Source organism: Enhydra lutris, unplaced genomic scaffold (genome assembly GCF_002288905.1).
Source record: "Enhydra lutris kenyoni isolate GAN:26980312 unplaced genomic scaffold, ASM228890v2 scaffoldscaffold13, whole genome shotgun sequence".
In the NCBI taxonomy this organism is placed as follows: Eukaryota; Metazoa; Chordata; class Mammalia; order Carnivora; family Mustelidae; genus Enhydra; species Enhydra lutris.
This window is the reverse complement of record NW_019154097.1, coordinates 35,018,097-35,045,906: the sequence shown is the minus strand read 5'-3', so window position 1 is coordinate 35,045,906 and position 27,810 is coordinate 35,018,097. Positions and strand designations below refer to the sequence as shown.

General features: G+C 57.9%; 1 protein-coding gene across 1 annotated transcript in view; it reads right to left on the bottom strand.

The window, feature by feature from the left end:
• Positions 1-27,240, bottom strand: part of LOC111145932 (laminin subunit gamma 3) — a 55,544-nt gene extending 28,304 nt beyond the window's left edge. Inside the window, exons 1-7 of the mRNA XM_022501250.1 lie at positions 26,868-27,240; positions 13,279-13,583; positions 8,933-9,063; positions 5,896-6,062; positions 3,694-3,882; positions 3,468-3,585; positions 1,688-1,786 (exon numbers count right to left, since the gene is read on the bottom strand). Coding sequence (XP_022356958.1) covers positions 1,688-1,786; positions 3,468-3,585; positions 3,694-3,882; positions 5,896-6,062; positions 8,933-9,063; positions 13,279-13,583; positions 26,868-27,240 — 1,382 coding nt within the window. The remainder of the gene's footprint in view (positions 1-1,687; positions 1,787-3,467; positions 3,586-3,693; positions 3,883-5,895; positions 6,063-8,932; positions 9,064-13,278; positions 13,584-26,867) is intronic.
• Between the last annotated feature and the right edge of the window lie 570 nt (positions 27,241-27,810).

Sequence of the window (27,810 nt, the reverse complement as noted above, 5' to 3'; positions counted from 1 at the left end):
CAGGTATCTGTTTGATTCTTTGGGTCATAATCCAATACCGTCATTATTTATTTTGTTGTTCAGACTGGTTCCAACTTTAGGGAGCTCCTCTAGGTCAGGCTTACGTCCTTTTGACACAGAACCCCATCCTGGTTTAGAGTTATTTTCTTTTTGTTTTCATCTGGTTTTGCTTTTAATGAAGCACTTCCTTGCTCTCTGTGATGACCAGACACCCTGGACGCATCTGGCACGGTCCCTGCCCCATTCCCAGAATCAGCTGTTTCTCCGAGGAGCCCTGGAGACACAATCACAGATTCCGGGTCTCCACCTGGGGCCCCACGGAGCCCGCCGGGGCGGAGGAATAATCGGATTCGTCCGAAGCTGTCGATGACCCCTGAGGCCCAGACAGCTCTGAGGAACACATCTCATCAAACCTCCCCATTTCACAAACGGGCAAAGTGAGGCCCAGAGGGAGCACCCCCTCAAGGCGCAAGGCGGGTTGGGGGCAGAATTGTGGGAGAAGGGGTCCGGTTCCCCGACTCCTCTGTTTCCTCCCCTGGGGGATCTCAGCGAAGGAAATCCCGCAGGGAGCCGAGCCCTGACTCCAGGGCCTGCAGGTCACACGTGGACGAGGTGAGGGGGTGGCCTGGGGCTGACCTAGGTGAGTCAAGGCCAGGGCCAGCCACAGCTTTGGGACTGGCTTCTTCTGAATCGGCAGAGACCCGGCACGCCCCGACGAGGGTCGAGTCCACAGTATAGTGCCGTGTCGGGGGCTTCCCACACAGGTCTATGGCCAGAGAATCAAAGAGCCCCAGACAGACCCTGCACTGGCTGCCTCAGAGATCAGAGCCAAGACCAGGAAGAGGAGACGGTGTGCGCCCACAGAGATAAACCCACATTTGTCCGCCAGCCCCCCATGGCTTGGAGCTAGGAGGCCCTCTGAACACACAGAAGAATAAGTTGAAGGACCATGTGATTTGGAAAAGTAATCCTGCCTCGTGAACTTCAGACGCTCCGTTTGTACCTCGAGAGGATGACAAAGGTGGCAAAGAGGCTGGAATCGCAGCTCTGCGGGCGGGAGGCCCCGGGAGCAGGGCCAGGAGGGTTCTGAGGTTATAGTAGGGCTCGTGGGAAAGACTACTGTGCTCCACCGGTGATGTCCACCCGGGGGCGGGGTGAGCGGGGAGGGCACGGCTGGAGTATCAGGGATTTGCCATCCCCGGAGTAGAGAATATCTCCTATCTTTTCTGGTTCTTTCGTTTTCAGATATAAAAGGAAAATGGCTGTCACGGCTTCTAACCATCAGTGGAAGGGGTCCAAGAACAAATGGTGCAGGGCGCCCAGGTGGCTCAGCCGGTCACGCGCCCGACTCTTGGTTTCCGCTCAGGTCCTGATGTCAGCGCCATGAGATCGAGCCCCAGGTCCGGCTCCGTGCTAAGCATGGAGTCTGCGTCAGACTCTCTCTTCCTCTCCCTCTGCCCCTCCCACCCATGCGCTCGCTCTCTCTCTCTAATAAGCAAGTCTTTATAAAAGAGTATAAACAGCGTCAAAACCTTCAGATCACCTCCAGGACGGCAGACCCCATGGTGCCCCAGGAAGAGCACCAGGTGGTGAAGTCACCCAGGTCTGTTCGGACCCTGCCCCAGCTCCTCCACCACGAGCCCTGAAGTCACCCCCAGCAAGCTGAGGGTCGGGTCGGCTCGCCCACCTGTCACACAGGTGGCCTTCCACATTCTCCTTACAGGGGCAGCGTCCGCTGTGGGGGTCACAGGTGCCCAGGCTGCCGGCTTCACTGCAGGCACACGGTCTGCCAAGGAGACAGGACAGCAGGAAAGTATCTGATGAGCAAGCCCAGAGTGAGGACAGCCCATCCTCCTGGGAGGGAAACTTCTCCATCCTTCCCCCTTCCCTAGAGGACCAGGAGGCAGGCTGACCCAAGAGCCCGCCGCCTGGCTTTTACCATTCCCACCTTGCCAAGGAAGCGACCCGCCCACTCTCCTGAAGAGTGAGCCGCCTGCCAACCCACCCACTCCTCCATCTGTACATTCTTCCAACCACCCACTCATGTGTCCGTCCTCCCTGCCTTGAGTGACCCAACCACCCATCCAGGCAGCTCTCCATCCATCCACCCACCCGTCCATCCACCCATCCATCATCTGACAGGACATGGTTCCTGCTCTCACAGAGTCTATAGTCAACTGAATAGGGACAAGCAAACAGGTAGCTACTGTGATTTGATAAGTTCTAAGAGGAAATATGAGAGGCCGTACGTGCACCAAGGAGGTTGCAGTGAAGGATCAGAGAACAGGTAGAGGGAAGACTCCCTGGGGAAGTGGTACCTGGGCCGAGAACTGTAGAAAGTGGAAGGGTTTGCTAGACACAGGCGGGGAGAGGCAGGGCGCTGCAGGGAGAAGGGTACCTGGGGTAGGAGCACATACAAAGGCCCAGAGGCCAGAGAAACCCCGGGAGCACATGTGAGTTCCGGCCTCATGCCCAGAGCTGTGCCTAGACCCACTGAGTATTCCGTGAGGCATCCAGGAGCCCCCATCCGACCCCGATGCATTTCCACTGCGTCTCAAATACACAAAGAGCCTGTTGTAACCAAAGCCAAGTTCATTTAAAAGTGTTTCAGAGTTTCTAAGAGCCTCATGTTGTCGGTCACGCAAGTTTCTCAATCAGGTGATCGAGTTAGATGAGCGTGTTAAAGCCTCCTTCCGAGGTCTGGGCCGCAGGAGCCCCTGCCTGTCTCTCTCCCCTTGCACGCCCCACCCGTACTGCACACTAGCCTCTCCCTGTGTCGTGCTCCCCGTGTCACGAATGGCCTCCCTCCGCCCAGGGACCTGGAGGCTCAGCAGTCACCCCTGCTTCCTCTTCTGTTCCCTGGTGACCACCTCCTGCCAACTCTGCCTTCCAAGGGGCTCTGGAATCTGTCCTGTTCTCTGCCCCTCCGTGCTCAAACGCTTGTGCGAGCTGCCACGTCTCCCAGCCGTTCCAGCTGCAGCCTCTACCCTGGCCGCCACCCTCATCCCGCTGCTGCCTCACGCCCGTCCAAAGCTCCTCCTGAGGCCTCGAGGCCCCACCGGACCCTCCTCTTCCGTGCACCCTTCTGCCCTGCAGCCCCTGCTCATCCACACTGACCTTCGCCTTCCATTTGCCTCTGAGCATTTGCATGCGCTCTTCCTCCGCCTGGAACACCAGGCCCTCTGCCGTCTTTCGGCAGTGCTCCCACTAGAACTCGGTGCCTCTCATGCGAAGCCTGCCCTTGACCGCTGAGGCCAGCCGGGCTGCCACGGGACTCATGCCCTGTCTCACATCCTCTGGGAACAAGGTGTCTCTAGATCCCTTGAGATGGGCTCCAGAATAATAAGATGGAATGACGGATAGAAGGATGGAAGGAAGGTGGGAAGGACAGCTACCACCCATCCCTCCCGCCTCCTGGCTTTCATTCCCAGTCCACCACCTGCGCCCCACACAGCCGGCCGCCTCACCTGCAGCCTCCGTCGCTGAGCGCGTGGAACCCAGGCCGGCAGCGGTCACACTTCCAGCCCGTCACCGTGGGCTTGCAGACGCAGGTGCCCGAGGCATCACACTGAAGGTGCAAGGAGCCTGGGGGAGGAAGGGCACAGGGCAGCGGGGACCCGATCGGGGCAGGGGTGGGGCGGGGGCCGGGCGGCGGGGGCCCGATCGGGGCAGGGGTGGGGCGGGGGCTGCTACCTGCCGGGTGGCAGTCGCAGGGCTGGCACGGCGTCCGGGGGCTCCAGCGGTAGAAGTCCTCCTGGCAGTGCTCGCAGTGTGGCCCGGCTGTGTGGTCCCGGCAGCGGAGGCAGCGCCCGCCGTGGCCCGTGCTGCGGAAGAGCTCCCGGTCGAACACACACTCGTCCGAGTGGCCGCTGCAGTTACAGGCTGCGGGCAGGGGGTGGGGGGCGGCACGTGAGGGGCCGGGGGTCTGGGCCAATCGGCCTCCTGGTGATGCAGGAGCCGGCAGCTCCAGGGCCCGGGTGAAGGGCAGGCCCAGCATGACCAAGGACACGGAGAGCAGCGACCCATCTTCCCCAACAGGACTCTCAAGAGCGAAGGGGGCACCACGACCCAGGGCCCTCCCAGGCAAGCCCGACGCCCCGTCCGCACGCACAGACCACGGAGGGCCACCTTTGGAGCAGCAGTGTGGCTCGCTCCAAGCTGTCTTGTGGGCCCTCCCAGCCCTACGAGAGCTGCGAGTTGCATGGCTCTGGCTCCTAGGGACCGCGAGGCCATTCAGATGCGTGGAATACAGGCCACGCCTCCTTCACTCATTAATTCATTAAGAAAGGAGGGCGCGCTAGGGACGGCTCAGGCCATCTCGGGGGGAGACCCACGCGGGCGGGCCGGCGGGCAGGACAGCACTGCCCACGGTTTGGCAGCACGCAGCGCGCAAGCGAAAACCCCGCAGGTGGGCAGAGCCGCAGGGAGGCCCTGGGAGCTGAAGGAGGGAGAGGACTGGGCGTCCTCAGGGCGGGGGCGGTCCCAGGCAGGAATGAGGGCCAGAGAAGATCCACCCAGTGCTGCAGGAAGCGGGTGGGGTGGGGTGGTGGCTGTCAGGTCACGTGACGGGCAGACCATGGGACAGGGTAGGGAGGTGCGGGGGCCGCTATGGGGTCAAGAGGTCAGCAGAGCCTGATCCAGGGAGGCCGGGCAGCCATGGTCAGCGGACTTCACCTTGGAGCAAGGCAGGCTCTGGGAGGGTCACCCAGGGTCTGGGTGTAACTGGGCTGGCACTTCGGCAAGGGCCTCGGGCTGCGGGCGGAGCTGGGCTGGGGGCTGGTGAGCAGGGGGGGGGGGGGCTTCAGGCCCGGAGGAGGGGTGACGGGGCTGGGACCAAGGCATAGACTGCATAGAAGGACAGGCAGCCCGAGAGGAGAGGATGAGGCTGAGCTTGGGGTTGTGGGGAGGGGGGCGAGGGGTCAGGCATGGAGCTCCAGCTTCCGGGCTGGTGGCGGAGAGGACAGAGATGTGACCACTGGGAGAGAACATGGCAGGAGACATGGTCTGGCTTTCTGTGTCCCGACCGTGGAGACAGCCTCAGGCTCAGAATGGGTGAGCCAGCCAGCCCGCCTCTTTGGCCCCAGGGAGGACTTCCTGGGGGAGGCAGACCAGAGAGGGCAACAGAACCCCAAGAGGGCCATGGTGGCTGTGGGAAGCCCCTGCAGACAGCGCCATCCTGTTTACAGAACAGGCTGTCCTCTCCCGGCCCCTGCTCTGGCCGCCAGCAGCCCGGGCCCATTTCCAGGGTGGGCCCAGAGGCCAAGCTGTCAGGACAGCCGCAGGTGAACACACCCCTCCCGCCACCAGCTGTGACCCGGCGCCCAGCAATGGGTCAGCTACACATGGGGAGCCCAAAGAAGTTCGGGTGACTCTCTGGGGGACAGGGCAGGGCTTGGAGCCTGGGGGAAGCTGGGGTGGGGGCTGGGACGGGCGGTGATGGACGGTCCCAAACCCGCTGTGTGCAGTCCCACGTCCCCAGGGAAGGTACGCTGGCACCATCGTCTCCAGCCTGTCTCTGAGGTTTGGTGGTCAAAGCCACATCACATGGGGATCTTGTCTTCAAAGGCTGCCTGGGGGGCCGTGGGAGAGGCTGGGTGGGCAGGTCAGAGTCCCCCAGGACCTGGGGCCTTCTATTCTGGCTTTGATTAGCAGCTGCGGTTGGAATCATTGAAACAAAGAACAGTGGGGGGGCCTTCCCAGATGCCTCCTTGACATCGCGGGACTGGTCTGGGGGGCGCTTTGTAGGGGCAAGGCGGAGGAATACACGCCCCTTCCTGCTCTCCCCTTGCCCCTCCTCGGCCCTGCAGCAACGGGGTGGGGGGTGCGGCAGGAGCAGCCCCCACTGCCAGGTCTCAGGGACTCGGCCCCTGGGGCCCAGAGCCCTGAGACACTCACGCACACACTCGTTGGCGGCCTCAGCCGTGCCGCGGGCCCACGGGCGGTCCTGGAAGAAGGGCAGGCAGCGCTCGCAGTCGGTGCCTGTGGTGTTGTGCTGGCACCGGCAGGCCAGGCGGCCTGCCGCATCAGGACCACACTCACTGGCATGCCCGTTGCACTTGCACCTGGGGGAACACGGAGATCGGATCCAGAGACTGGGGAAGGCACCGTCAGAGGAGGGGCTCACTGCCAGGCAGCCCAATTGGACCATTCAGTGACGGGGCTACAGGGAAGCCCTATTATGCGCCTGGGTCAATGGGAACAGAGAGCGGGCTGCGTTGTGCTATTCTGAGCTCCGCCTGTGGACAAACGCACTGCATCTTCGTGAGCCCACTAATATACCCATTTCACAGATGGGAGAACTGAGGCACATGCAGGCTGCCCTGGGCCAGCTGTTAGGAATGGCAAAGTTTGCGAGGCTGCTGCTGAAGGAGTCCTAGCCCAGACAGACCCAGAAAGAGGTCATCCCAGTGTCCCAGGTGGAGGCAGGGGTGGAGGAAGGGGGCAGCTGGTCCGCACTCCTCCTTGATGTCTAAAGGGGCGAGAAAGTGGTTGCTCCTTACGGAGGACAGCCCCCGACTCAAGTCCCTGGTGAATCTGTGCCTCTGTACGGCCCCTGGGGACCATTTCCCACCGCATCCACCTTCCCGCGGTGACAGGAGACCGGCAGAACTGGGCAGACACAAGTGAGCCCATGGGGCCACCACGAGGTCTGAATTCCAGCCTTCCCCTCTGCCCCCCGCCCGGCAGAGCTCATACCTTCCTGCCGCGGCAGGAAGGACCACACCCACCCCCATTTCACAGATGAGGAAACGAAGGTTCAGGCTGAAGTGACAGGTGCTGAGTGGCAGAGCTAGACTCCACACCCTGTTCTGCTCCGTGCAGACCCCACACTCCTGGACACTAGTCTCAGGCTCCTGTAGGCTGCGTTCTGTGCTCTGCCCTTGGCAGACTTTAAGAAATTGCTGACCGCTGCCAGCACCCCCACTGTCTCCTCTACTTAGGGGACACCGGGTTTAGTAAGGGCACAGGCCATTGTTTTCTCCATGGGAGCCACGGGTAGGCAGGGAACACCCCAGCATTTCTGGCAGGGGTGAGGCAGACAGTGGGTAGTCTTGGGAGATAGTGACCCCGGCCTTGGGACAAGGGACCACCCATGTCCCCAGCGAGGTCTGCGAACACCCAGCCTCCCCCATGAAGCCCTCTAACCCCAAGGGAAAGAATGAAATTCTTCCAGGCCACTGTGGGACTCCGGGTGCCGGCCCACCTGCCCCCCAGCCAGTGGCAGGCCTGAGGGTGGTCTGGCTCGGACAGCTGGAGCCCAGATGTCCTCTGGCCCGAAGCCCCCTGACAGCAGGCGCTGGAGTCTGCCACCACCTGCCAACCGTGGAGAGCGCCTCCTCCTGGGTGGTTTGACCCGAACCAAGCGTGGGAGGGGCGGGGGAGGAGGCATGGAGGGGCCCTCACAGACACCCCCACCTCCCCTCCCCTCCAGCCCCAGCCCAGCCTGGAGGGGGCAGACCCGGCGAGTGCAGGCAGCTGGGCCCTACGTTCCCTTCCTGGACCTTTCCACCCCTCTGAACGCCACTCAAATGTCCCTGAATTCCAAAATCACGCCCACAAGCAAGAGGACTTCCCATCCTAGACAGCCTGCGGACCCACGAGCTTCTCCCAGCCTTCCCACCCCCTCCCGCGGCCGTTTCCTAATGCTTTCTGGCTTTTCGCTCCTCTTATCCTTCCCCGTGCGATGTCAGGGGGTTGGAGCCTTTCCAAACCCTGTCACTACTCTGGCCAAATCCTTCCAAGGCTCCCCACTGCCTGTGGGTCCTGAATGAACTTGGTCCACGGTCCTGACCATCTTCTAGCCTTGTCTTTGGAAGAGGCACACACACCGGCCCTTCTGCCCAGGATGCTGGCCTCCTCCCACCCGGGCTGGGCCGCCGTCTGCAGAGCAGTCTCCCTGACAGGCCCCATCCTTGTTATTCTGCCGTGCGTGGACATGTTCGCTGGAGAGTGAGCCACCCCCTTGGGGTTGGGGCGGGAATGCCTGTCTTCCTCTTTACTTTCCAAGATGGAAGCCCCCGAGCGTTCCTGCTGAAGATCCCGTGTGTGCCCGCCCTGGTTCCACAGCCCGCCGTGTGTGCCCGCCGTGTGTGCCCGGGACCCGCAGCCACAGGGGAGCCAGCACCGGGGGTCCAGACAGCAGGAACTGGCAGTTCCCACAGGAGAGAGGAAACACGACCCCTGCTCCCTTGGGGCCCCTTCCAAGGAGTTGGCTGTGGGGCTTTGGGGTGGCCTGGGCCATTCGTCTGCACGGAGGTACCTCCAAGTCTTATTTAAAACGTCCGGGTCCCCATGAAGCCCGATCACACCCAAGATTAGAAGGAGACTGGGGCAGGAGCGGGGTGGACAGGCTTCACAGTCTGTGACATCAGGAGGGCTGGCCGGAGAGGGGAAGCTCTGGAAGCTTCCAGACCTGCAGCGGTGTGTGGTCACCCCGAACCAGCTCGGCTTGGAAAGAAAAAGAAGGAAGGAGGGAAGGGAAAGGAACAGAAGAGAAGGGATAAAGGATGAGGAAGGAAGGAAGGAAAAATGGAAGGAAGGAGGGAAAGTAGAAAGGGAGGTAGGAAGGGAGGGAGGGAGGGAGCAGGGAAGGAGGGAGGGAGGAGAAAGGGGAAAGGCTAGGACCTCCAGGCCGAGAGATCAGCGGGTGCGAAGGTCTGAAGGTCTCGTGTCACGCCAGGTGGTGGAAGCACTGGTGGAAACACAGCCGATGCGGGAAATGCCGGAGCCGGGATGTGGCCAGGCCATGAAGACCTTGAGCGTCGGGCCCAGGGGACCAGGACCCTACCCCTCCTCTCTCCCCGGACGCATCTCAAGTGGCTTCTTCACCCCCCACGGCAGCCACTGGGTGACCCCCACGTGGCGGCTGCCTTCCTTGGTCCCCCACCCAGGGTCTGGGGTCCCGGGCCGCACGGTCCTGCCTGCCACCTACCTGCCACCCACGGAGAAGTCGGACACGGCGTAGTAGTAGGACTGCAGCACCTTGGGATCCTTGAAGATGTCGTCCCCAAACGTGTTGAGCCGGTCCAGGGAGATGAGGAGCTCGGTGCTGGTGACCCACTCCTGGCGGGGAGAGTGGTGGGAGGTGAAGGCAGAGGAGGGAAGGCATCAGCAGGCTCCTGAGTACTCACTCTCACCCTGTTCCGCCTGGAGGTCTGGCCGGCTGCCCTGGGGGTCTCCTGGGACCCAGGGACAAGCCAAGCTTAGGCAGATACCAAGAACGGGGCAAAAATAAGGAGCCTATGATTTGGGAGCACACCCGTGTGGGGGCCAGGCCACCTACTGGCTGTGCAACTCTGGGGACTTCCTCCATGTCTCAAAGGCTCCCCTCCCCTATCTGTAAAATGGGACAAGGAATCGCGCCAACCCCACAAGGGTGTTTGGAGGAGGACGGCAGTGTCAGCAATGGGGCGTGGGGTAGGAACATGCTCAGGAAGGGGTCGAGGTGCTGGGGGGCAGGGCTGAAGCCACCCATCCTATCACTTGTTGTGCCCTTAACTACTCCCATCCTAGATGTTAGCAGAAGGAGAACATGTCCCAGTGCCCTTCTCCCCCACTCAGCTGGGCCTGATGTGGGGCGGGTCCTAGTTTCTAGGTTTCTCATATGCTCAGGCTCCCACAGCCAGGCACCTGCCCCAGGGGACATCTGTCCCTACAAGAGTGGGGACTTGGGGCCCCATGTTCTCACGGCTTCCCCAGCCCCCAGGTTCTGCCTGGCACGTAACAGGTGCTCAGTAAATACTTGCCGATCGCTGAATGACACCTTCCCCCTGGAAGAACGTGGCGGGGAGGTAGGGGAGAGCCCACGTGAAGGCTGACATTTTCATCTGCCTGCTGTTATAATCAGAGGTACACAGAGGCAGCTCTGGCTGAATTTTAATCAGCATTTTAATTCAGCCCAGGAGCTCCTGGTTTAGCAATCAGGCCCATCAGGGCAGAAACGAACTTCTGGCAAAGTCTGTCTTCGGGCCCCAGCGTGACAAGGCAAGTGGGTCTCAGCTGCGCCCTCGATGCTCAGCAGCTCACCGGCCCACTGCCTGGGACCCGGGGCCTCTGCTGAGGAGGTTTATGTTGGGGAGGGAGGGTCCGGCACCAGAAAACCTTCAGTGGGAGCCTCTGCGCTGAGCAGAGTTTCTAAGTGCCTGTCACTCTGACAATCGCCTCGCAAATGTCAGTGTGCCTCCAGGGATCTGGTTAAAACAGCCTCTGAAGCTGAGGTCAGGGGTAGGGCCCGAGGTTCTGCATTTCTAGCCAATGCCCAGGCCCTGCTGATGCCATCAGGTCCATCAGGTCCCCGAGCAGAGAGCTAGCGTCTGGGGCAGGGGAGCCCAGCGTGCACGGGGTCACAGGCTGGGAGAGAGAAGGGGAATTTGTTCCCTTAGCCCAAATCGTTATGGGGCTCTCCTTGATGCCTTAAAGGTCATTTTAGGGCAAACCGAGCCCCAAGGTACAATGGGCCTGTGCGGCCTATAATGGCGCCAGCTGAGACCACAACTGGGCTCTCAGGTGGATCTTGGCCAGCCCCTGGGGTCCAGGACATGGCATTAGAGGCGGGGCAGGGAGCTTCGGCTCCAGCCAGCACCCCGCAGGGGGATGCTTAGGTAGCCACTTGGTTCTGGTGGCCCGATTCTGCCTTGGCAAGCTGACCTCCCCAGGGTCCTTGGACCCTCATGGGGAACAGAGGGACCCAAGACCCCGCAGGCACGTGGACTCCTCCATTACCTGACCCCCTGAAACACTCCAAGTCCTCAGAGGAAGCACCCATCCCAGATGTGCCCAGAAGGGAGGATAGAAGGGCAAGGTGGGCTTGCCTTTCATCGTCCTTCTCTGACCTTGGGGTCCACCTGGGATCAGGGGGCCAAGTTGGGGGAGCATTTCTGAAGAGGTTATTTCTCTGTTGGGGACAATGTCCAGCACATAGGAGACAAGTCATGGGAGGGTCTCAGCCTGAGCCTCTACCCAGGAGTGATGGCTCAGAGGAACCCCGCCTGGCCCTCTGCTTGTCTTCTGATGACCTTGGCTAATAACTGGTAATCTACAGAGCTTGGAGCCCAGTGGAGAAGAAACTGTCATTTTAAACAGAATCACAATGATGACCTGGGAACATTTTTAATGAGACAAAGAGAGCCCGGGACCCTGGAAATGTGATCCTGTACCTTGAAGGATTAGCCTTGGCCCAGAGGTCTGACCTTTGCCCTCACTCCTGGGAGGTCACTTCTAAGCCCTAAGAATGCCCTGTTTGGTAAGAGTGTCTTTGTTCAGGGAGCCTGGGGGGCTCAGTCGTTAAGTGTCCTGGGATCAAGCCCTACATCGGGCTCCCTGCTCAGCGGGAAGCTTGCTTCTCCCTCTCCTGTGCCCCCTGCTTGTGTTCCCTCTCTCGCTGTGTCTCTCTCTCTGCCAAATAAATAAATAAAAATCTTATTTAAAAAAAGAGTGCCTTTGTTCACCGGTCATCTGGGGCCGCTCTAGACAGTCTATGCTAACAACCGGGTGATACAGGTACCTTGGGCCACGTAGGATCAGTTTGCCCTCTGCCGGAGCTGAAGGTTAAGGTCAGCTGTGCAGGCCATCAGCTGTCTATGTGACCAGCTCCTAGGTACAGGGGAGCCCCCCAGGTGGACATACCCTACATACTGTCACATCGTTGTTGGGAGAAATAAATGCCATCCCCACGACTCCACTGGGAGAGGACAAGGGGAAGCCCCACACCTGGTCCCTCTTGTCTCTGGGAGTTTCATGGCTATCTTGTTCTGTGAGTCCTTCAAGATAATCACTGAACCTGAGGGTGGTCTTGGGGACCCCAAATCAGCTGATTCCATGTGCTCCTGTGCTGGGGAGCCAGGGCGGGGACACAATTTCTTTCTGGGCCTAAATGTTCCCTCTAGAGATAAGCAGGAATTCCATCCCTGGCGCCCGGTTATCTCTGACCAGCAATGCTCTGAGCTCTAGCTGCACCGTCCAGGATGGTCACCACTAACCCTTTGAGGGAAGGGAGGGCAGACTTTCTCAGCACAGGACACTCAGGGAAATGCCCTAGAGGGCTGTCCAGCACTCAGAAACATCGAGCAGAGCACCGCGTCCGTAGGGGAAAGGTCACCAACACTCAGGAACGTGGATGTGTGTGGGGACCAATACTGGTAAGGCTATAAACCTGAGCAGACCCCGGTGGGCTGGACAGCGGGACAAGTGAATGGACACAGTTACAGGCCTGCTATTCTTGGCTATGAGGACAAGACGGGCGAGCCACGGGAGCTCTTCCCTTCAGAGCATGATTCAGCATCTCTCACACGCCAAGCACAGTGACTGCCACTTTATAAGTGTCTGTCCCCACCAGGCAATTTAAATTAAAATTCATTAAAATAAGACTTAAAAAATTCACTTCCGGGGCGCCTGGGTGGCTCAGTGGGTTAAGCCGCTGCCTTCGGCTCAGGTCATGATCTCAGGGTCCTGGGATCGAGCCCCGCATTGGGCTCTCTGCTCAGCAGGGAGCCTGCTTCCTCCTCTCTCTCTACCTGCCTCTCTGCCTGCTTGTGATCTCTCTCTGTCAAATAAATAAATCAAATCTTAAAAAAAAAAATTCACTTCCTTGGTCATGCTAGACTCATTTCTGGTGCTCTGTGGACGTGTGGTTAGTGGTGACCATCCTGGACGGTGCAGCTAGAGGCCACATCTCTTACTGGAGAACGTTTTAGAAAGCACTGCCTTACAGCACAGAACCAGGAATCTACGATTCCCAAACTCAAGTTCTTTTCATGTTTCCCATGTTATCCTCATAAAAGCCCTTGGGGACACATGGGGCGGAAAACATTGTCAGTTCACAGAGAAAAGCAAGGCCCTTGGGGGTTGGGTTAGAAAGTTCTAGAAAGAGCACCAGTGAGGAGTCAGGACACTCAGGTTCTGGTCTGGGCCCTTCCACCAACCAGTGTGTGCCCCTGGCAAACCCCTTCTCCAGTCCAGGCCTCAGGGTCCCCACCCACATAAGGAAGGGTCAGCTGAGTTGGTAGCTGTCACCGGGCTCCAAGAAGCCACAGGGCTCTGCCACAGCAGGCAGGGGAAGGGACACTTCTGCTTGGCTGAGCAGGTTGTCCTCCATCTATCTCACTGGCGGCATCCACAACACATGTAGACACCACAAAGACTTCAGTTATTTAAGATCTGAAAACTGTGGGATCCCATAGGACCCCGTGTCCTTCCACTCACGAATTTTCTGTGCTCCCCCAGGCCCGAGGACCCCCCTGCAGCCCTGTCCCGACCCGCCAAGCCTGGCTCCTCTCTGACCTGCAACACAGGGCTCTCCTCGAAGTTGTAAGCGCTAGGCCGGCCCTCCAGCGTGGAGAAGGCCACGTTGCCGCCGCTCAGCGGGGAGATGTCACTGAACTCGGAGGTGCAGAAGGCCACGCGCTCGTCCTCGCCGGGACGCAGGTACTGGCCCTCGGGCCTGCCGTAGGTCTTCTGGCAGGAGGCACTGTAGTACTGGTAGGGCTCCCACGGGCCACCAGCCTGGGTGCGCTTGTAGATGGCAAAGCTCTCAGGGCGACTGGTGTGGAACTTCAGCCTCACGTAGGTGATCTCGTAAGCCTTCCCTGCAGCAGGAAGACACGGACCCATTTTACAGAAGGGAAGGGAGAGTCAGAGTCCTGGTGCAGGGAATGGCAATGTTGTGTAAACTATCTTGGGTGGGTCATTAGAGGCTGTCTGGAGCGCTGTGCTCAGCGTGCCATGATCGGTTAGCGATGCCTGTTGGGGCAATGGAACCAGGCAGAGAGAAAATACTGGTACACTTCCTGCCATCCCTGACCTAGGCCAACTTGCCTCCCTGCACAGGAATCTGAATGATAACATCCTTGACAGGCAGCCAACCATTTTTGCTCAAGATATTTCTAGCAACCAGATGTTGCCACATCCTGAAGAAGCCCACTTTACCATTAGAAAGTTATTTCTTGGGGCGCCTGGGTGGCTCAGTGGGTTAAGCCGCTGCCTTCGGCTCAGGTCATGATCTCAGAGTCCTGGGATCGAGCCCCGCATCGGGCTCTCTGCTCTCTAGGGGAGCCTGCTTCCTCCTCTCTCTCTGCCTGCCTCTCTGCCTGCTTGTGATCTCTCTGTCAAATAAATAAATAAAATCTTTAAAAAAAAAAAAAAGTTATTTCTTTTACTATACCCCAGCAAGGCCAACCGTTCCACCTGTGTCTTTAGACTCATTCCTCCCCAGTGACTTCAGACCCTTGCAAGTCTGGAGAAACCCAGTTCCAACTCCCCCAAACCCTAATGCAATCCTTCCAGGACTCTCTATTCTTCTGGGGTCCATTTAACTTCTCTCTTGGTCCAAATCTCTCAAGGGAAGTCTACCTCTGTTTGGCCCCACAGCCTCTCCTCCCAGCTTGGCGCTCAGGCCACTGCAATTCAGCTTCCCTGAGCTGCTGTGAAGCAACCTCACCAATAGCCCTCCTCGGCCACAGCCTGGGGCCTGGCCTTGCCTTACCTCCTGGACCACTGGTCATCCCCCTAGGCCTCCATGCAGCCCAGCCTCCTGGGTCACGCTCCTGGGCTGCTCCTCGGCCCCCGGGCTCGTCCCCTTCCCGAGTGCCACCTCCTCCATCAGCTTTAGCCCTGCTCCCCTCTCTCACACTGCCCACACAAACATGGGGGCGCTTCTGGCTTTGGACCCTGCCCTGCCCTCCTCTCCGCCCAGCTCCCTCCATCACATCCTGGGAGAACCACAACTATCCAGAACCCTGACAATGGTGCAGAGCTGTGCTAGAGGCCCAGATGGGCAGGAGGACTGTGGGTGGGGGACAGAAGGGGCTGGGAGGAGAGGGTCCCTACATCCTCATCGGCCTTAAGGGGGCATCAGTGAGCAGCCTAAGAACAGAAGAAGACCCAGCCCCGGGGTCCCCATCCACAATCTTCCTTACCCACTTCAGTCCTCTGATTGAACATCTCAGTCCTACAGAAGCACTAACACCGTAAAACTCAGAAGGAAACACAGAAGCAGGTCTTTGTGACCTGGGCCGGAAAAGCATTCCTACATGTGACCCCCAAAGCACACCTGACAGAAGCAAAAACGGACACACTGGACCTCACTGAAGTAAAAAATTATGTGTTTCTAAACACACTATTGTCCGGGTGCCTGGGTGGCTCTGTTGGTTAAGCATCTGCCTTTGACTCACATCATGATCCCAGCGTCCTGGGATTGAGTCCCACATCCGGCTCCTTGCTCGGCAGGAAGCCTGCTTCTCCCTCTGCCTCTGCCTGCCACTCTGTCTGCCTGTGCTCACTCTCTCTCTCTCCCTCTCTCTAACAAGTAAATAAATAAAAATAAAATCTTAAAAAAAATAAAATAAAAAAATAAAAAACAGGCAAAGGATCTAAACAGACATCTCTCCGAAGAAGACACGCAAGTGGACCATAAGCCCACGAAGAGATGCCCAACACCATCGGCCAGCAGGAAACACAAACCTGAACCACAGGGGACACCACTTCTCTCCCCTAAGCCGAGTACAACCAAAAAGACATAAAAGTAAGTGCTGGTGAGGATGTGGAGAAGTTGCCCCTGCCCAGCCACTGGGGAACAGCCCGGTGGTTCCTCAAGAGGCCGACACGGGACACCGTGTGACGCAGCAGCTCCAGCCCCGAGCCTGTGCCCCAGTGAAGGCGAAACACGTGTCCCCGCAAACGCACGTGGATGCTCATGGCGGCATCACGCGTGATATCCCAAGAGTGGAAACAACTCAAATGTTGGCCAACTGACCCGCGAATTAATAAATCGTGGTACGTCATACAGCAGAACAGTGTTCTGTGATAAAAAGGGCGTTCTTTGTTTTTTTTTTAAAAGATTTTATTTATTTATTTGACAGAGAGACACAAGTAGGCAGAGAGGCAGGCAGAGAGAGAGGAGGAAGCAGGCTCCCCACTGAGCAGAGAGCCTGATGCGGGGCTCGATCCCAGGACCCTGAGATCATGACCTGAGCCGAAGGTAGAGGCTTAACCCACTGAGCCACCCAGGTGCCCCAGGAAGGGCGTTCTGATATACACCACCTCGTGGATATGCCCGGAAAACAGTATCGTAAATGAAAGAGACTAATCACAAAAGACTACACATCGTATGATTCCACTTATCCTGGATGTTGAGACACAGGGTAGGTGAGTGGTTGTCAGGGTCTTAGGGAGGAGTGGAGACTGAGGGGTGCTGCTAAGGGGTACAGGGTTTCTTTAGGGGGTGATGAAATGTCCCAAAGGCGACAGCAGGGGTGGAGATACAACTCTACGAACAAACTAAAACCCACTTTGACTTTATTTTTTATTTTTTTTTAAAGATTTTATTTATTTATTTGCCAGAGAGAGAGAGAGAGAGAGAGAGAGCGAGCACAGGCAGGCTGAGTGGCAGCAGAGGCAGAGGGAGAAGCAGGCTCCCCACCGAGCAAGAAGCCCGATGTGGGACTCGATCCCAGGACGCTGGGATCACGACCTGAGCCGAAGGCAGCTGCTTAACCAACTGAGCCACCCAGGTGTCCCTACCCACTTTGACTTTATTTATTTATTTTTTTTTTTAAAGATTTCACCCATCCATTTGACACACTGAGAGAGAAATCGCAAGCAGGCAGAGAGGCAGGCAGAGAGGCAGGCAGAGAGAGAGGGGGAAGCAGGCTCCCCGCTGAGCAGAGAGCCCGATGCGGGACTCGATCCCAGGACCCTGAGACCACGACCCGAGCCGAAGGCAGAGGCTTTAACCCACTGAGCCACCCAGGCGCCCCCCCACTTTGACTTTAAATGGGTGGATTGGGGGGCACCTAGGTGGCTCTGGGTTAAAGCCTCTGCCTTCGGCTCAGGTCATGATCTCGGGGTCCTGGGATCAAGCCCCACATTGGGTTCTCTGCTCAGCAGGGAGCCTGCTTCCCCCTCTTTCTCTGCCAGCCTCACTGCCTACTAGTGATCTCTGTCTGTCGAATAAATGAATAAAATCTTTAAAAAATAAAAACAAAATAAAAATTGGACCACTCACCACCATTAGGATGGCCATGATTCAAGGCAAAAACCAACTATTAACAAGTGTTGGCAAGGACGTGGAAAAATGAAAACCTTGTGCAAGGTTTGTGGGACAGTAAAATGGTGCATTCGCTATGAAAATGTTTGGCATTTCCTCGAAAAGTCAAAAAAGGAAGGACCCCACAATCCTGGAATTTGGGTATATACCCCGAAGAAATGAAAGCACGACTTCGCAGTTATCTGTACCCCCGTGTTCACAGCGTAACTCTTCACAACAGCCGGAAGGCAGAAAGCAAACCCACATGTCCATCAACGGATGATGGACAAACTGTGGCGTATCTGTAACGTGGAATAGTATTCAGCCCAATAGTATTCAGAAAAAGAAGGAACTCTGGACACACATTACAACAGAGATGGACCCTGGGGACATTATGTGGCGTGAACTAAACCAGTCACTGAAGGACAAATACCATGATCTCACTTATAGGCGCTTGTTAGGGTCACCGAGCTCGCAGCGATGGGGAGGCGAGTTGGCGGGGCCAGGAGCCGAGGGAGGGGCCTGGGGAGTCAGTGTTTAATAGGAACAGAGCTTCAGTTTAAGAGGGAGAAGCCCTGTGGGCAGGTGGGTGACGGTCACATGACGATACAAACGGTTAAGACGGTCAAATTTTACCTTACGTGTATTTCACGCAAGAAAAGAAAAACTGGGGACCCTATCTGTGTGCATCGGCCCTTTGGGAAGGTAGGTTGGTGGCACGATTGAAGAGCCAAGGAAGGATCCCTTACCTTCGGCAAAATCACCCCATTTCTGGGCATTCAAACAAGGGAAGGAGCCTACATGCGTGAAAACCAGCATCTGGGCGTTTTTTAGAACAGGAGAAAAATGGGAACCCTCAGAATCCAATCAACAGTATAAATTCACAGGATGATCGGGGCCACAGAAACAGCCAGCAGTGAGCCTGGAACACATGGGCAAAGCTTCAGCCAGAATGGTGAATAGAAAGACACAAGATCATATGGTTGGAATCGTCAGATCATAATTTAAAAACCCCCAAGGATAGGCAGCAAAGGAGTCGGCGCGGCTGCCCTCTGGCAGAGGGCTGTGAGTGACATTTCTTCCTTTTCAACTGTTCTCCGTTTTCCTAATTTTCTCTCACAAAGCTTGTTCTAATTTAAAAACTGGAGAAAACATATTTTAAAAAAAAATTTTTTTTCTTTTTTTTTGGGAAAAGCAACCGCCTTGCCATGCTCTGTTTCAGATGTTTTTCAACGTTCCGTTGCAGCTCAGCTTGGCACCAGAACGCCAAGCCCCCGACAAGAAAGCACGTGTCGGAAACTGAGTCAGTGTCTTGAGTGGTGGGGGAGCCCGGTGGCTGCTTGTGTTCCGAGGTCCGGCTTTGGAACCGGGGTGGGACTCACCCCAGATGTGCGTTCTCGAGAGCACGCTGGGTGGAGGCAGCTGTGGGTCCCACGGCCCAGACTCCTCCGTAAACATCGAGCAGCCAGACACATCGCGGGCAGGGAGCTTGGAGCCACTTAAAAGGTAGCTGGCAGCTAGAAGCGTGATCGGAAAAAGGCAGTCACTGGGATTTCATGCAAAGAAGCAACATCACGCACTAGGAAACATCACGGCTTTTCCTCTTCCTTGCCAAACCAGGAGGTGAGAGAAGACACAGGAACATCACAGAGACTCGGCAGGGACTTTCTGTTGTAAGAGTTAATTAGAAGGGCCAAGAAAACAACTTAATCCCAGCTTTGTGATGAAAAGGTTTCTGCCAAAGGCAACCCAAAGGCTGGGGAAGGAAGCAGACCCCAGATCTCCTAAGCAGTGGACAAGAATTAAATTTGCAGCCTCAACCCATACCCTCGCAAGCGCCAGGCAATGACGAGGCTTCGGGGGTGATTAAGACAGGTGTGTTTCTGCCAGAAAAAATGGGCCAAAATGTCATCCCCCATTGTTAACTGGGGACGATACTGCTTGGGAGTGCACAGATCTCAGCCCAACATGCTGTTCCCTCTGCCTGAATACTGTTCCCTGTGCTCCTCACCTGACTGCCTTCTAGGCATCTCTCTGGCTTAGCCAACTGACCACATGCCCCAGCTTCAGCCCACTGTGGAATGCCCTTCTGCCCACCTTTCCAGGGTGACGACTACTCACCCCTAGTGCTATGGGTTTGGGTACCTCGTCAGAGCTCCCAGTTTCCTTGGGCTTCTTCCATCTAGTTCTGGAAGGACCTTGCCCCTCTCTCCCACTAGTCTGTGACCCTCTTGGGACAGGGCATGGGACTCCTTAGAGCCGAGCAGTGCCTGCATACAGTAGGTACTCAACAAGTGCTTGCCATATGAGCAAGTAAAGACGAAGCATGATCTGTGCCTTCAAGGAGTTTATAATCCAGTGAGCGAGCTGAGACAGGCAGGTCTCACAGTGCCACTGATACTGCAAGCCACGACCTCTGAATGTGTCTCTTCTAAAACAGCTGGCATTTAGTGAGCACCTACTATGTGCCAAGCACCATGCTAAGTGCTTTATTTATACCATATATCCCCCAACAATTAAATCACTGTGCCTGTTTTAACAACAAGGAGCCTGAGGCTTGGGCAGGAGATAGGGACTCACCCAACATCATGCAGAAAACAGCTGGGTCTCTGATTGACGGCAGGCTCATCTGCCCCCAGAGTCACTGCCCTGAACGACGCTACCCTCTGTCTAGGAATCTGTGGATGCCCAGAGACAAGGGGCCGCCCAGGAAGGGGATGCTGGTACCCACGAAGACTGCGGAGGCCACGCAAACCCGCACCAGGAGCACCAAGCATGTCCTCTCCAGCCAGCTGGGACATAAAGCCCATCAGAGATGACACCAGGGCAGTCATAAAACCAAGCCAGCGCACATCCGGCACTGACCAAGCAGAATGAGTTCGGGACAGAGAGGCTTATTTTGGGAAAGTGGAAACAAAACAAAGCTCTCTAATCGGAGCCATCTGGGCAGCAATGGCCTGGGGTGGGGCTGGGGGGGGCAGGGTGGGGAGCTGAGCTGGGAATGTGTGGGTGAAGCTGCCCTGCCCACTGGGGCATGAGAACCAGGTGGGGAGAGCTGCTCCCAGCCTATGGGGTAATCACTTGGCCCTATCACGGTCATTCATTGTTCCTGTCTTCCTCTCCCACCCCAGCTCTTGGCAGTTTAGGGCACAGTGGGTCCTGCGAGGAGCTGGGGAATTCCCATGACTGCAATGCCAGACACCATGAGAGCCCGGCGGACGGAGGGCTGGGCCCATCACAGTTCTCTCATCTTTGCACCAAGAATCTACACCCTAAATATGGATCAAGATCGTCAAGCGTGTTGTCTAGCCTGCGAAGAGCAAACGGTTTCATCTGATTGATTACTGCCTAGGGCTTTGTGTTAAGAAGGATGCTGAGGTCTGATCTGAGATGTGACTGAAATGTACAAACTACACATTTGCAAAGGGAGGTGGCTGGGCATTTGGGGCCACTACAATAAATCGGGGAACAGATGAGGGGCCGAGTGAAAATGATGGAGAGGAGGACATTCCAGAGAAAAATCTAGTGATCTGATGGTCTGGTGATCTGCTGAATGTTGAAGTCAAGGGAGGGAAGAATCACAGAAGACACCCAAGTTTCTTGCTCTAGTGCGTGGAGAGATGGGAGGATGACGCCTTTCCTCTTTTCTTTTAAATACGCTTAAAATTTGCCATCTTAACCTTTTTAAAATTTTTTTTTGAGAGAGAGAGTTCGTGAGAGAGAGTTGGCTCCATAAGCAGGCTCCATGCAAAGCGTGGAGTCCAATGCTGGGCTCGATCTCGTGACCCTGAGACCAATACCTGAGTCAAAAATCAAGAGCTGGACGCTCAACCCATTGACCCAGCCAGGCGCCTCGAGTTTTCTTGTTTTTTTTTTTTTTAAATTTAAGGAATCTCTACACCCAACATGGGGATCGAACTCAACCCCGAGGTCAAGGGTCACACGTTCTTCCGACGAAGCCAGCCAGGCACCCCATCTAAACTGTTTTTAAGTACACTGTTCACCGGGAGTAAATACACCCTCACTGCACTACGGTCCTCACCCCCATCTCCAGAATTCGTCTTCCCAAACCGAGAGTCCTCACCCGGCGAGCAACTTCCCACTCCCCACCCTGGCACTCACCATTCTCCTTTCTGTCTCTAAGACGCAGGCTGTTCTAGGGGCCTCCTGCGAGCGAAATCACCCAGCACTTGTCCTTCTCCGCGTAACGCCCTCTGGGCTCGCCCACCCCTGTTGCAGCAGGTGTCAGAACCCCCCTCCTCCCCCCAGGCCGAGCAACATCCCGTCAAGTGTGAGCACCATGTTTCGAGTAGTTATTCGCCGGTCAGCAAACAGCTGGAGCGCTTCCGCTCTGGCTGCTGTGACTAGGGCTGCCTTTACTTTTGGACCCGAGGTTTGAGGCTCGTGTGACATCCCACAGCTGACATGCAGGAGGATGTCAAATGACCTGGTCGAGGGCTCAGGTGGGAGACTGGGAGAGAGGTGCTGGGGGAGTCCCAAATGTCGACCAGGATTCCAACAGGCACAGCGGAGCACTCTTGCGGGCGGGGCTGGCACGGGGATGACGGGAAGACGGGTGAGGCGGCTGGAGTGGGGGGACTGGAGCAGGGCAGGACCAGGAGGAGGGCGGGGAGCCCCGTGAAGGCCATAGCTTAGGCATTTGGATGCATCTGGAACGCTGGGAAGTCGCACGTGCCTGCATTCCTGCACTCGCTGCCTTGTCCCCAGCGAGGGACCGTGGTGTGGGCGTGGCCGGGACGCACTGGGGTTCACGTCCAGCTCCACACTTACCTGCTCTGTGGCCTTGGACAAAATACCTAACTCCCTGGGGGTTTAACTGGGCAAGGGACTAGAAGGCAGTGCCTCGCCTTCCTTTCCTTTCTTACTGCCTTGCAGAATGGGCATAATAACGGGGCTTATGGGGCAAATGCCTGCAAAGGCCTCGGAACGAGTCTACGCAGGCGGCACGTACGCGGCTAAATGCTGGTTGCCCTTCCGTTCATGACACGGCCAGCGTTTAGCGAGCACCCCTGCGCAGGGGGCCTGTGCTGAGCGCTGTGCTGCAGCTGTGCAAACAGGCTTTCCTTCTGCATCTCAGAGCTAGGGCTCGACACAAATAAACCTAAACTCCAGTGTAGCACGACCTGCTGTGATGGAGTAAGGCCAGGGGGCTGCCCGGAGGAGGGCGCCTCTAAGCTGAGCGGGGCAGACAGTGGCTTGTCCACAGCTGCATCCCAAGGGCCTGGCCCAGGGCCTAGCACACAGTAGGTGCTCAACTGAGCTTAGGGATTTCTCTCTCCTGTCAGTCCTGGGTTGGTCCTGAGCAGCCCAGACAAGAGTGAGGCAGCCGGGACCAGCTGGACGCAGGGGCTGCGGGGAACGGCAGCTTCTGTGGGTAGACGCACACCAAGGCTGTTGCCTTGACCCTTGGTCTGTGTAGAGCCCAGCATTCCTGCCAGAACCTCCAGGGAGAAGGAAGGAGGACGCGGCCCCCAGCCCCAGCCCCAGCCCCAGCCAACGCAAACACGGCCACCCACGGGACAGGAAGCTGCAATGCAGCCGAAGCTCTAGAGACCCAGCGGCTTCGGGGCTCGGCAGCGGCCAGCAGGGTCCTCGTGACGTCCAGGCCTCACCCAGGCCAGGCCCCTCTGTCTCCTTGTCCCCTCTGCTCCCGCCATCCAGTCTCCTGGCGGCCCCGGGCTGTCCCCTTGGCCTGAAAGATCCTTTGCTCCTTTGACAGCCCGCTACCCTAGAGATCTCAGGAAGGCCACTAACCATGTGTGTTCCCAGGGCATAAATCCTCATTCCCGTCATCCTGGGCTTAACCTGTCTCCTGGCAGACTGTGCCCCTAGGCCAGCAGGGCTGAGGCTCAGCTCAGGCTTTGGGCAGCCAGCTGAACAAACGCACAGAGAAGGCCTGCACAAGGCAGGCAGATCTGAGCCTGGGGAGGGGCCAGTCAAGAGCCCACCTGCCTTCCCCCTGCAGCTCTCCCCTCTCGGGGCTCAGTGCGCACCTGCTTGGGGACTTGTGGGTTTTCCTGTCACTTCAGGAGCTTCTTAGAAATCCAAGGAAGTGTTCAAGTGAGAAGGGAGGTTCTCTCTACCCTCGCCAAAAGCCAAGGCGCAGACCAGCCTAACTCTGCAGCTGATCGTTCCCACATGAAGCACCGTCGTACGGGACCCCGGGGCGTGCCACGTACTGGCTGAGTGACCCCAGACAGCTGACCTTACTTGTAGAACCTCAGTTTCCCTGCGTGTAGAAGAACTCAGGCCGGGCTGCAGTTCTGAGCGCTAAGTGGGAACCCACGGAATCGTGTCTCTCATCCCCGATGACCAAGCACCTCCCCCAGCCTGCCCGCTTTCCCGGGCCTCTGTGGAGGGTGAGGAGCCGCCAGACCCCGCTGCTGCCTTTCATCCTAGACAGGAAGGCTCAGCTTGGCGACTCCGGGATTTGGAACAGATGTCTGTGAGATCACAGGGGGCTGGGAAAGCAGCGACCTCCATCTCGGGGCTGACCAGCCGCCTCTCCCTCCCCGGCCCCTCACCCCGCTCCTTCCAGGGGCCCCAGGCCAGAGCCAGCCACCCATTCTCCCCTCCCATGAGCCCCCAAGGAGTGGGGGACTTGCAGAGGAGCCAGCAGAAGTGGCCTGAGGACCAGGGGGAGAGGATGGGGGCCTCCGCTGGGAACACCCTGACGACAACCCCAGACCTCCTCTTCCCCCGATATTATGCAATCCACAGCTCAGCATGGAGCAAACCAAAGTTGAATGGAACCCAAGACGGGCTCAGTCTGGGGCGGCTATGGGTCTCTGGGACCCCCCAGTGCAGAAAGAGGGCCCAGGGTCAGGACATCTTTTGGAAGCCAGCTCGGCGAGCATTTCCCAATCCCTGGGTTAAGGCCACCCTCGGGGAAGCTCAGCCCTGAGCTGTTCTCAGCAGAGTAGCCTTGGCCACACACAAGGACTGTCACAGCTCCTGTAAGCACGTGGCCAACCTGAGCTCATGGAGCCTGAGCGATGACCAGGGGGAGGTGGCCGGTCTCAGCCCTATTTCATAGGGGAGGACACGGAGGCACAGAGAGGCGGTAGCACTCGCCCAGCAAGTGGCTGAGCCCTGCCTGCATCCTAAGTACATTTTGCGATATCTACTCCACTCTGTCCCCAGAGCAGGCCAGCGAGATCCCAAGCTGGGACCAGATACACAGGACCGAGGAGGGAACACTGCCATCCATTCATTCGGGCTTCCTTTCTCCACTTGTGAACGTTCTGGAGCCCCTCCTATCCGTCTGGTGCTGCACATGGTGATGGAAAGAACACTGGGTCAGGGTGAGGTGTGTGTGTTTGTGCATATGCGTGTGTTTGAGTGTGACTATACCCGTGGGTGAGTGAATGAGCAAGTGAGTATGTGTGGGTGTGTGAGTGTGAGGGTGAGTGTGTAACTGAGCAGGTGCAAGTGAATGTGTGTGTGAATGGAGGGGTGAGTGTGCGGGTATGAGTGTGAGCATGTGGGTGAGTAAATGTGTGAGTATAAGTAGATGTGTGAGGGTGAGTGTGTGGACATGAGTGTGGGTATGGGCATGTGAGTGGATGTGAGTGTGAGTAGGTGTGTGGGTATGAGTACATGAGAGTGAATGTGTGCCCGTGAAGGAGTGGATGTGTGTGTGTCGAGGAGTGTGTGGATGAGCACATAAATGTTGAGTAGATGTGTGCAAGCGTATGAGTGTGAGTAGATGTGTGTGAAGGTGTGAGTATGGATAAGTGTGTGGATGAGCACATGAGTACAAATCGATGAATGTGAATGTGTGTGCATGTGTGAGTGTGACTACATGTATGTGGATAAGCATGTGAGTGTGAGTAAGTGTGTGAGAGTGAGCACACGAGCGTGCGTAGATGTGTACAGGTGAGTTAGTGTGAGTAGATGTGTGTGGCTGAGCATGAGTGTGAGCCGATGTGTATAGACAAGCATATGAGTTTGAGCAGATGTGTGTGGATGAGCACACGAGTGTGAGTTAATGTACGTGAGTGTTTGAGTGTGAGTAGATGTGTGTGGATGAGCAGATGTAGATAGCAGCAGTGTGAGTAGATGTATGTGAGTGTGTCTGAGTGTGTGGCTGAGCGTATAAGTGTGAGTAGATGTGTGTGGATGCGAGCGTGAAGTTCCCTGTGGCTAAGGGTCCCAGGCAGAGCTCAGCAAGGTCACCCGGCCAGGCACAGGGCCCCGCTTGCGAATGCTCAGCTAAGGGGAGCTGCCCCCAGACCCCACCCCACGATGCTTCCCGCCCCTCCCACTTTGAGCCGGGGCAGAGCCTCTTGCCCACCCCTGGCTCCACTGACACAGGCAACACATCAGCCAGGCCCCCACCCTCTGTCATGGAACAGCGTCTTCCCCAGCAGCCCCCACCCTGTCCCAGATTCCTTCCCCAGTGGTCTTGGGGTTCTGCCAGCCCTGTCCAGCCAGCTCCCCCAGACTCCCTCCCCACGCTGGTTTCCTGTCGCCCGCCTGGGCAGAGACCCCGCCCCATCTAGCGGTCCAGACAAGCCAGTGATAGTGACAAAAGCCCGGGGAGCTGAGCCGCTTGGGGGTGACAACCCACAACTGGCCTGCTCTGCTGAGGGGCCCAGTGTCCCCACCCCACCTCACTTCAATGTCATCTCCCAGTCCTCCCCGAAGCGCTGTCACCCAGGGCTGGAAGATTCCATGGCTGGGTGGAGCTCGTGTAAAGGAATCTATGCTCGACCTTGGATATCCATGATTGCTTCTTTCCAGTCATTTAGCAGCTGTGTGCCTTTGGGCAAAACACTTAACCTCTCTGTGCTTCAATTTTCTCATCTGAAAACTGGGGATATGGTCCCATAACCCCTAACCCAAACTGCTTAGCTGTGGATGTGTTTTGGAATTCAGAATTTTTTAGGGTTTAGAGAGATAATGTAGTCCTTATACCACGGCTTGTGTGAACACCCCCAGCTGGGTTTGCTCCCCCCCAGGCTGTACTTAAATGAGATTTCAGTAGCAAAAACGTATGAATATTCATTCTAACTAGGATAAACAAGGTCTATAAATAGCCTTGGGTCGGGTTTAGCAGCCAAAACGAATTACAAAAACACTTGAATTTTCAAAGTTTGGGGAGATTTCAAACCCACAGACAAGGGAGTGCAAACGGGTGGACCCCCTCCCCCACCAAAAGGGCTGCAGGCAATAGATAAGATGTGGAGCTCAGGGCCTGGCACGTCTTGGGGCCCAGGGAGGACGTGGACTGGGCTGGACTCGAAGGGGAAGGGGATACTCCCATTTCCAAACGGGAGTGAAGGGCTGGGTCCAGACTCCAGATGCTGAGCCCAGGGGTCTGAGGTGCAGAGGGAAAGGAGGGGCGGGAGGGGCAGGACGGCCTGGCCGCCAAGCGCAGTCACCCAACAGCAAGCTTCGCTCCTACTCAGGGGCTAAGCCTTCCAGGAGGTGAAGCCTTGTCTCCTAGCCCCAAGAACACACCCGGCACTGCACACAGCCCCAGGGATTCATGAGCCCCCAGAGCCCCCACGATTAAGAGCTCCTGCCCCAGAGGGCGGACTAGTCCACCCCCGGGTGGGACCCCCTTGTCCCCCCCAAAGCTCTGGGTCTAGGAGGCAGCAACCCCATTGCAGCGCACGACCCTCACATCCAGACCCACTGCTCTGTAAAGGGCTCCGGGGAGGCTTCCCGCCCCTGCCAGCCCCCACGGGGCCGCCCACCCGTCCTCCCTTCCCGTTACCCGGGAACGCGGGCGGCGGGCACGGGCAGCTCGGATCTGCAGCCAAGCCGGGGCGCGCGGCACCCACGACGGGCCGCGGTCCGGGGACGCCGCGGCGCTTACCCAGGCGGAGGGTGATGTTGACCGAGGTGGGGTACTGCACGCCGAAGGCCATGGACGGGCTCTGCCACCAGGTGCTGTCGTCCTGGCTGTGGAAGTCGGTGAGGTAGGCGGCGTCGTGGCGGCGCCGGGGGTCGGCGGCGTCGCAGCGCTGGCACTGCGCCCCCGCGCCCGGCGCGCCCACGTGCGGGCAGAAGTCCTCGGGCGGGCGGCCGCACGTGTGCGAGGCCTCGGCGCGCCGGCCGAACGCCGCGTTCTCGAACACCGGCAGGCAGCGCTGCGGCCGCCCCGCGTCGTCGTAGCACGCGCCCATGCCCGCGCCGGCAGCCCGCGGCGCCAGCAGCGCCAGACCCAGCAGGAGCCCCGCCGCCGCCATGGCCCCCGGGCACCGACGCCCGTGCGCGCCCCGCTCTGCCCCGGCCCGCTGCGCCGCGGTGGGCGCCCACCCGGCTCCCTCCGCCCCTCCTCCGGGGGGCGGGGCCGGGCCCGGGGCGGGGCGGGGCGGGGCCCCCACCTCGCGGCCGCGCGGTCCCTGGGCGCTCACCCCCACCTGCTGGACGTGCCCGGGAGTGCCCCAGCTGCCTCGGAGGCCCTGCGGCGAGAGCCCATCGCCAGGAGCCTCAATGTCCTCATCTGTGAAATGGGACTGGCCACGACGCAGGGTCATTTGCACTCTGTGCGGTGTCGGTGGCTGCTCAGAAGGTGGGAACGGCTCGCCGGGGTCTTGCCAAGGCCTAAGAGAGAGGGTCTTCCTGCCTGGTCCTTCCCATGGCAACAAAGTCACCCAAGGCAGATTCGTGGGATGGCTCCTCGCCTTTCGGCCTCCCCATGACCTCTGAACAGTCCTCCCGCTGATCACTTCTGCCTGAGGTATTTGTGACCAAGGGTACCTGGTCTCGTCACAGTGTCCCCTCAGAGAGACCTTCCTGGCCCACCCCTTATTGCT